Source organism: Crocodylus porosus, unplaced genomic scaffold (genome assembly GCF_001723895.1).
Source record: "Crocodylus porosus isolate Cpor-Errol unplaced genomic scaffold, CroPor_comp1, whole genome shotgun sequence".
Classification (NCBI taxonomy): Eukaryota; Metazoa; Chordata; order Crocodylia; family Crocodylidae; genus Crocodylus; species Crocodylus porosus.
In genome coordinates, this window is record NW_017728926.1 from 15,535,453 (window position 1) to 15,545,554 (window position 10,102).

Genomic DNA, 10,102 nt, shown 5'->3' on the forward strand with positions numbered 1-10,102 from the left:
AGGATCAAACCCATGTCTCCCGTGTAAAAGTGAGGAGTCCTTCTAAACCCAAGAGCTGAGCTGGGCCCTTAGGCAGAATTAAGCCTCAACCTCCCCTATAGCACTGGCAGAGTGGAAAACCATTGCGCCAGGGCAGTTGATCCTCTCAGAGCTGTGCATTCACTTCAGGTTGGGGAAAGTTTCCTGTTTTTATTCTTTATGACGTTCTTTCTCTTCTCTCTCAGATCCTTTTTGACCAGGCTCAGAGGTCAGTCCGACAACAACTGCACAACTTTGTGAAAGAGTGAGTACCCATCTTTCCAGCCCACCTGGGGCTTCTCGATGAACTACTAACCCTGCGTATCTGTGATGGACACAGATCTGCAGCACGCTGGCTGCATACGCAGTCAAGGCCCTGCCTGGGGACAAAGGTGTCTTCAATGGGAAGAAACCATGGGGGTGGGGTGTAATTGTGCTGTCATCTCACCTTGACCTTGCATGGGATCTGCTAGGTCTAGGTGCTGTGCACATCCTTCTTCCCTAGTGTCATATTTAATGCCACACATGAAGTAAAGCTCCTCTGTGAACATGCCCCGAGTCTTCAGGGAAGTTCAGGTCCATGTCCACACCGACCCCTATTACTAAACCCACTGCTGATAGACCAGAGCTGTGCAGCCTGGGTGCAACACCATGCCTCTGTAAAGATGGGTTTTCTGCTGTCCTGGATGAGATTCATTGGCAGTTTAGTTAATGATCTAGATCAGTGGTTTTCAACCTTTTTTCATTTGCAGACCCCTAAATTTTTTTTGAATGGGGTTGTGGACTCCTTTGAATGGTAAATGTGGGTTTGTTACATACTTTTGATTGATCACAGTCATCTTTCTCAGACCCCTTAGGGGTCTGTGGACGACAGGTTGAAAATTACTGATCTAGATTAATGCAGCTTCCAAAATCCACATGGGGACAGCCCTCCACAAATTACTTCACCTCCAAATCCAGCTGTGTCACTAAGCCCCCCAAAATCACATTGGCTCCCTAGCCAGGCCTGGGACCTTTGGTGATTCTGCATTACTAGACAGCCTGTGAACACTGGCAGGCAGAGCCAATGGCTTCCCCCTGTATCGGGGATTAGCCACTGCAGTGTGGTCTGAAATCTCATGTGCATGTTGGTACCCTCAAATCCAGGCCTGACCTGATGCCCTAAGAGGGTGGTCTTTGGCACTGGATATCCTGAGCTCCTATAAAGTGTAGTATAACCCAAAGCCGGGCAACCACTTGGTCTTGCTCCTCTGCTTAGGAATTTGCTCCTCTGTTGGGAGAGGAACAAGCTTCCCGCGGCCTTTCCAGGCTTTCCTTGCTCCCTCTACATTAAAGTATACACTCTGAGAGCATTTGCTCCCCAAGGGCAGGTACCAAGTGCAGCGTGAGATCCCAAATCAGCTGAATATAGGTCAGAGAGGCAATGGAGGCCTTCAGCTAAGAGGGAGCAGGTTTCCATGGGAACGGGTAATTAAGTGCGAATCCTTCAGCAGCGGTGGGTGGTTTGGTGTAGGGGAGGGAGGGGAAACCCAGCAATGACCCCTCTCTGAGCTCTCCCCTTCCCCCTCTCTAATCATTTATCTGATGAGCTCAGATTTAATCTGCTTAAGCCCTGGCAGCCGGAAAAGGGAATTTCACCTTCATTTGGGGGCTGTTCCCATTTCAATGTGTCTGCATTATTCCCTTGCACGTGCCCATCAGTCCCTGCACTCATGGGGCCTGGACCTTTGATTTACGGATTGCTGGGGTTGCGTATCTGAAATGGGTCTTCCACTGGGATCATTTAAAATCATTCCCCAGAGCTGCAACTGAAATTTCGTGGCTGAGAAAGGGAACAAAGCAACATTAGCAGCTAGGTCATACCCCTCCCATCGGGTGCTGTTCATCCTCTAACCAGGCCTCCACACCATAGAGCCATGGAGGCTAAAGGCCTCTGCTTATGCAACTCAGGCCCAACATGGACCCTGCCGGGGACAGGGTACTGCCCCATGAATGTCTCCATCACCATGGGAAGGAGCTTTTCCTGGGGATGAGAGGAGAGTTCAGTCCCCCTGGACCATTCACTCTGTGGCTGCTCTAGCTCTGGTGAGGGAGCAGGTTAGGGACAATCATAGATTCGTAGATGTTAGGGTCTGAAGGGACCTCAGTAGATCATCAAGTCCAGCCCCCTGCCCTGGGCAGGAAAGAGCGCTGGGGTCAGACGACTCCAGCGAGGCGCTTGTCCAGTCTCCTCTTGGAGACCCCCAGGGTAGGGGAGAGCACCTCCTCCCTTGGAAGCCCGTTCCAGCTTCTGGCAAACCTCACCATAAACAAATTCTTTCTCATGTCCAACTAAATCTGCTGTCCATCAATTTGTGGCCATTGTTTCTAGTTACTCCAGGGGGTGCCCTAGTAAATAGAGCATCTCCTGTTCCTTGCTGCCCTCCCCTGACGAATTTATAGGCAGCCACAAGATCACCTCTCAGCCTTCTCTTGCAAAGGCTGAAGAGATCCAGGTCCCTCAGTCTCTCCTCCTAGGGCCTTGCCTGCAGGCCTCTGACCGTATGAGTGTCCTCCTCTGAACCCTCTCCATGTAGTCCACGTCCCTCCTGAAGTGCAGTGCCCAGAACTGGATGCAGCACTCCAACCGCGGCCTGACCAGTGCCGCATAGAGGGTGAGTATCACCTCTCTGGACCTGTTCATCATGCATTTGGAAATGCATGATGAAGTGCAGTTAGCCTTGTTGATCACTTGGTCGCATTGACGACTCACGTTCATCTTGGTGTCAACTATGACTCCAAGATCCCTTTCCACTGCTGTGCTGCTGAGAAGATCACCCCCAGCCTGTAAGTGTGTTGGTGGTCCTTTTGGCCCAGGTGCAGCACTTTGCACTTGTCTTTGTTGAACTACATCCTATTTTGTTCTGCCCATTTTTCTAACCTGTCCAGCTCCGCCTGGATCCGTTCCCTACCCTCTGGTGTGTTAAATTACCCCCTAATTTGGTATCATCTGCAAACTTGGACAGGGTGCTCTCCATGCCCTCGTCCAAGTCACTGATGAAGACATTGAATAGCATTGGTCCAAGGACCGAGCTGACAATCCTGTCAGTGTTTTTTGTGTTAGGGAGCAGTGACCTGCCAAGCTCCTTTTGCACCAGCCATTGACCTGCCATCAGAGAGCAACAACTCATCCCGGTCATCACTCAGCCTGGCTAGACTGGAAAGCCACCTAAATAGGACAGGCTTTCATTCCCCCTCTCCATGCTCTCCAACACACGGTCCTTTCTAAGTTGTTTGCCAGAAGTGCAAGGGAGCAGTAGGAGATGGAAACACCCTCTGCTTCCCCTCACCACTCGGGACTTCACTTTCAGGCTCTGCGGTCCAGAGATCCACCCCTCCCATCATCCTTGATAGCCTCCCACAGGAACCTGGGTGGATGCAGGCATGTGGGTGGGATGACTGAAGCTTGGATGGAAGCAGGGGAAGGAGCATGCTGCTAAGCAGTCACGGATTGAAAGATACCTGAGTTGGCTAGAAATATTGTTGTGAGATGGGTTTGGCAGAATCAGGAATTTCTTGGAGGTGAATAATGGGGAACCTCCTAGACTGATGCAAGGTCTCCGGTCCCAAAGATCAGCCCACCATTCTCCTCCAGGGACTCCTGTCCTGATTTAATGTGTACAGGCATCCATTAGCTTACCTCTGGCTGCGAACTAGGAAACGCCCCTGATTTCCTGCCCTCCCAGCCCCAAGAGCCCCTAGAAATACCGGAAGAGCTTCCCCTCCTGCAGTCCCGGGCCTACTGCCCAGATACTGACTCCGGCTGGCTCTCTTGAACCAAATGAGTCACTCTGCCACCTTCTACCAGGCCAGCTGAAACCCTGTGTTCGGCTGCCGCATGTTAATTGAACTGTGGATGAGTATCCAACAAGCCCTGTGCAGCTGTGTGGAGAGACACCATCTGCTTTCTCCTTGTTTTCTTCTTTGCTACAATTTGGGGTGGGGGGCAGGGGATGCGGCTCAAAGCCACTCAGTTAATTTTTAGCATTACTGTTCAGGAGGGAGTTGGATGACAGCCAGATTAATAGCCAAGGAGAAGGCCGGGCCCCAGCTGCTGGATGGCTGAGATCCCCATACCACTTGGCCGTGCCAGGCCCAGGAGCAAGAGCCTGGCAGTTGTGGTAATGAGAATCCATCTCCTGATTGGGGGCACACATTTAAAATCAAGGAGGGTTTGCTTTCAGAAGGAGACACTTGTGGTACTTGAAATTCAACAGGTGTATATGCACATGCAGAGGAAGAGAGAGATCAAGGGGAATAGCAGGCTGTGTGTGGGCACACGTGTGTTTTGAGCAGTTCCAGTGTGAAGGGCACCGATGAACTTATTTGAGCCTGGCTGGACAGCAGTTGCTCACCAATGTCATGCAGGCTTGACCCTCAACCCTACAGCATTTCAGGAGCTCCCTTGCTTTGGTACCACCCTGCTGTATTTAGCTATGTTAGAGGGTGCCCCATCCTTTCATTCCCCACTTTTAATTTTGATGGGGAGTGTATTTGCACGTGCACAGAAACTCCCAGGCTTGGCCACTGGAACAAAGCATAATGTATATCTCAGTATAGACAGCCTACATAAATATATGCACACACCATGTATAAATGCACCACAGTCATTTGCATGCTAGACAGGAGCATTTTCTCCCGTTGTCTCGTGCATGAAACAATCCACTTTCAGCACAGTGCATCAGTGATTTACGCATGTGACTTTCCCTGGTATTAATGAGAGCGATGCAAGGGCTAATGAAAAGAAGCAAAAGGCAGCTAAGCCCAGTGAAAGGGTAGAGATACAGGTGCCAAGGGTTGCAACCACAGTGTTATGAAATTCCTGGCTGCAGACAGGTTAACCCTTAAGAGATCTAATCCTCTCAGCTCCTTAAAATCACTGCTAAACATGCACTTGACCCCTCACTAAGCCTGCCGTCTTCTGTCTTCATGTAGCACAACTATACCTACACACAGGCACTGACAATAGGGCTGACTTCTGCTCTTTGGACTTGATTTTGCATCACTTAATATCATTATTTACATCAGCACAGGGTAAAATCCAACCTCCTTAAATGCTAGCATCCATTTTGCATCTTGTTTGTACAGATGTAAATTCTGCCACAAGGTACAGGGCAATAGTGAACCAAGTGATTTGGGTCAGTGATGCAAGAGAGCATCACTCAGCCTGTCACCTCTGACTTCCATGGAACTTGAGTCTGGAGTTTAAATTCTCTTAATTTACTTTGTGGTCATGAAGCTCCAAGTCAATCTCCCATCCAGCTTAGGAAGGGAACCCTAAATCTATTTCTTTGTAGTCGTTCTGGGTGTGTACACATGTACTAACTTTCTGAGTTAAGCTGGCGTAACTTTTTAAAGTCAACATAACTGTCAGAGCATACACACGCATGTGGAGCAGAGTTGACTTAAATGCAACACAAGATAATACACCTCTGAGATGTATTATCTTGAGTCACATTAGTGAAGGTGACTTAGCTCATTCATTGGTGGCTGGATACTAAGATTTAGTTTGTCCTCTGTTATTTGTGGGTCTTGCTTCAACCTATGGGGAAGATACATACTTTAAAAAAAATCAGGACAAGCTGATACAACGGCAAATGCTGGCAGGAATGCTGTAGGGCCCTAAAGCTTTGTGACCATTTATGACCTTTTTTTTCAGTTGAGTAGATTTCAATTTAAAGATATCTAGAGGACTCTCTGGCACATGTCTGCATAGCCCTTAGCACAGAGGGGCTCTGATGTTGATTGTGGTCTGTAAGCACTAATATTAATTCATAAAGCTCTCAGGGTAGATTGCCTCTCTCTCAACATGGATATTGAGAACATTGTAGGGGGCAGAAGAATCTGAAAAATCAAACTTTTACTTTTTAATACTCAGAACAGACCCACCCACTCTCCGCACAGAAGAGGACATACAATAATGGCCAACATGTGTGTGCTAGGCATTGATTCGTAGGATCACACACAGCTGGCTTCATGCTGTTTTCCTGGGCTCAAATACAGGGCCATCTTTGAAAAGGCCTTTGTTTCCTATGAAGTAGGTTGTAAAACATCCTGCTTCTTGTCCTGAGGGCTGTCAGAGAACATCATTAAGGTTGGATGCTGCTTGGATAGCTTCTGTGGTGTTGACTTTGGTGACGTTCCTCAGGGTTTCGAGAGCTGCAATTTGTTCTTGATCCCATCTCTATTCTCTACACCCAGTTTAAGGTGCAATGCCATTGGTTGGCAGCCACATCAAAGACTTATGCTTGGGGCAGAATCTCCTCTTGCTTGCTCTGGGTATAAATACAGAATAATGGTGTTCTGGGTGCACAGAGTATGGTGCAAATGAAATCAGGATGTGGTTCTTCCAGAAATACCTGACCTAAGTTGCTTCCATAATTGCCCTGGTTGTAATGCAGTGCTAGTTTCCATCGTTCTCTTCCTCCCTGTGTTTCAGTGATGTTCGGAAGTTCAAGGAAACGAAGAAGCAGTTTGACAAGGTGCGAGAGGACATGGAGATCTCTCTGGTGAAGAATGCGCAGGCGCCACGGCACAAGCCCCATGAAGTGGAGGAAGCAACGGGCACCCTGACCATCACCAGGAAGTGCTTTCGACACCTGGCCTTAGACTATGTGTTACAGGTGAGATTGAGCTGCCTGCCCCTACGCTCCTCCTGACCGCAGGACCAGGGGATAAATGCTGGGCATTCGGGAGGTGAGAGTAGAGAAACATCTTTGGTGGGATGCAACAGAGGATGGTGCAATATCTGGGTCTGAAATAGCACCTGATCTTGAAGTTGTCCAGCATTAAACCCTGGGCATCAGATGGCAGTGAGACCAGATAAACAGACCTGGAACCCAGTGTCATAGTTGTTTTGCCCCACTTTTGGACCCTAGCGTCACTGGACTACTTCAAACTCCAAGCAGAAAGTTACAATTTGCAGTAGATCCCATCTCTGCTCCCTGCATCCTTTAAATTGTATACCTTAGTCTGACCACATCATATACTTTATCCTGGCTGGAAACTGGGGTAAGCTTTGCTGGGGCAGACTTCCTTGTCAGGTAGCTGTAGTGGGCCATTGATCGATTGGAAATGTTGCAAATCTCCCATACAAAGAAGACACGAGAGCCGGCAGGTTCCTCTCAGGGTCTCTGCCACAGGAGGTATCTCCAGGGGGGCTTGCAAAACAGGGCTGTGTAATTCTTCAAAGCAAGAAGAAGAGGGGCAACTCTTTTGAGTGCTTTCTGCCTCCACATTTTGACGACATGTTATAGTGCAGCCCTGTTTGTGTTGTTTCCTTAAGGAAAACCTCTGTGCAAATGTATGTAGATATTCTTGCAGATAGATATGCATATGTGTGCAGACATGTATGTGTGTAAGCACATGTGTGTTTAAATGGGCATGAGTATGTGTGTGTGCGCTCATGCCACACCCATTGCTAAACACGACAGTCTAGCTAAAACAGTAAATGTCACCATTATTTCCTATAAAGAAAAATTAAACCAAATCCTTTGAATTAAGCTCTTTTTAGCATTAAAATCTCCCCTGGGAGTGCATAGTTATTGTCCCAACAATTAGCCCCTCTGGTAGCCAAGGTTTTTTTTGCATCATTTGCAGATTTTAACACCCAACTTTGGGACCTTTCTTCCAGGCAATGAAGTGCACACATTCAGTGTGAATATTGATCTATGTGCCACTCCACTAGCTCTTACTCTCTGCAGTACCAAATTGAGACCATCTGCCAGCACCTTCTGCCTGATCATGAGATAGTCTATGTATGATGTCACATCCTCTTATGCTGTGAATCAGGGGCACATAGAAAAGGGACTCTATCCCTTTAACTGTAAATTATGCATGCTTTGCTAACCTTGGGGGATTGTAGTTCTTTCAGCTTCTAGGATTTAGAGATAAATGCAGCTGTGTTCACTGGCAAGGTCACAAGGAAGAATTTCCTGTGTCATATTCCTCTTTCTAATGCTGATGAAGTGGGAGAGCTGCACTGCTGTGGAGATCTGTGAGATTTCTGGGTCAGTTCCACAGGGATGTAGCAATTTAAACCCAAAATAGGCACAGGCAAGTGAAGTGGCACAGGGTTCCCTTTGCATCTGTTCAGGATCACAGGAATGAAATGGAAAAGGTTTATCATTTTATTGATTGGTATTTAGATGCTAGAAGGTGGCTTGTATCCAGGCACTCTAAACATCCTGGCCATTACTCAGATATACCACCGTTGGTGCAGCAATGGAAGATGACTCCCAGGAAACCCACCTTAACCCCATTTTCCAATACACAGGGAAAAGAGAAGAGCCTTGCTCAGGTGGCACAAAGGAGCTAGGACATCATGCATAATCCAGCCCTTTGCCTGTTTGCTAATGTACCTCATACCTTGACTACAGATAAACCAGATCCAGAAGGAGCAGGCAGGTCCATGCTACATTGAATCTGGCTGTAGGAGGGAACAGTTCCTCTGCTCCAAACCCAGCAGAAGTATTACCAGTACCCTCTGCCTGGCACTAGTCTTAGTTACTCCAGTACAGTGCTGTCTATGCTAACTGGTGCCATATTTATAAATGAGTTATTAACACTCTGGGACCTATTTTGCAGCTGTCATGGTAACATATTGTTCACGACACTGACAGCTGAAACCCCATAGAAACCTTCTGCTACATTTGAGAGTCTCTTCAGTGCTAATTACAGCACTTGTAAGACTTCCCAGACTTGCCCATGGGATCCAAGGAGAAGGCATTATATAACTGCATGCAATTCATTTTTTATTTTTAAAATGATGCTGTCCCAAGTCACTTGGCAGCCTCTTACACTCTGCTCCCTGATTTATTTTTATTTTCAATTGCAGAGGCATTGTTCATCTCCTGAGCCTTGATCCAGGACTAGCAGTCGGAAGAGTTTACTTTACTGCTTCTCGTGGCATTTAAACTCATCCACTGACCAAAGAGCTTTGCAGCAGTCCTGCACACATGATTTTGATAACTGGTATCTTGTGAACCACTACTGCTCCCTACAGAGTTCATTGCATAGTGCAGCTGAATGCTAGCTTGGCTTTATACCTCTTCCTGTATACTTTGTATCCTCTACCATCCCAGTCCTTGTGCCTTTTATGGGGAGAGACCATCTGTCTTTCTAAAATAAGGAGTAATTTTGTGATCAGGTTCCATGTGGAGTTAGTTGAAGAGCTACTAAGCATCTTTCATTTGTAATGTAAGGCAGGTCGACAAAGCTAAGAAGGCTTTAACCTGCTGCATGTTTCCCCATCGTTTGTAATAGGGATTAAAGCTGGGATTTTCCTGATCAAGGTTTCATTCTCCAGGCTGAGAGATGTTACAGCCTGCTCTTGAATCCCCTTGCTGGGCACCTGTCGATGGAGCACAAGGGTGGCAAAGCTCTAGACCCAGCGCAGTGTATTTTGCAGGCAGACGTTGCAGCTGTACAGCACATCTCAGGAGCGGTACGCTCATGTTATCACACGGTGGTGCTGTAGTGCTTCTCTGGCTGTGAAAACACAGGGAAGGCAGAACCAAAAAGGACATAAGGACTGTTTTTCCGTTCTGAGACCTAACTACATTGAGGGCCATGATGGGGGAGCCTGAATGGCAGCAGCCTCTGCTCTGAGGAGTCTCCAGGGCTCTCAGGCTGACACTGATGTTACTGAAACAGTTTCCTTTGTAAACCACAATATGGTATTAATAAATTTTAGGAGCAGGGTCCCTGGGCAGGCACTGTGCAAGCTGATTCCTTGGCTGGCTTAACAATGGCTAATGGGGAGTTATGTGCTATCAAACTGGAGCCCAAACATTAGCCATCCCGTGGCTTCCCATCTACTTGACTTTGAGCAATACTCAGCAGTTTTGACCACCTGTGCTTACATGCTGGGCAGCATCTTCAAATGACCCTAAGTCACTTAGAAGACAGAGCCTGAGCAGTTTAGCCAAGTCCTTTAAATGATCATCATCACCATCACCATCGTCGTCATCATTTCTAACATGGGTTCTACTTGGATTGCATTGCGAGGGGTACTGCTGACAGTATCTAGCTCCTGGGCTGATGC

At 47.6% G+C, this 10,102-nt stretch overlaps 1 protein-coding gene across 1 annotated transcript in view; it reads left to right on the forward strand.

The window, feature by feature from the left end:
* Window positions 1-10,102, forward strand: part of ACAP3 (ArfGAP with coiled-coil, ankyrin repeat and PH domains 3) — a 101,351-nt gene that overhangs the window by 39,230 nt on the left and 52,019 nt on the right. Inside the window, exons 6-7 of the mRNA XM_019541740.1 lie at window positions 225-283; window positions 6,497-6,680. Of these exons, the coding sequence (XP_019397285.1) occupies window positions 225-283; window positions 6,497-6,680 (243 nt within the window). The remainder of the gene's footprint in view (window positions 1-224; window positions 284-6,496; window positions 6,681-10,102) is intronic.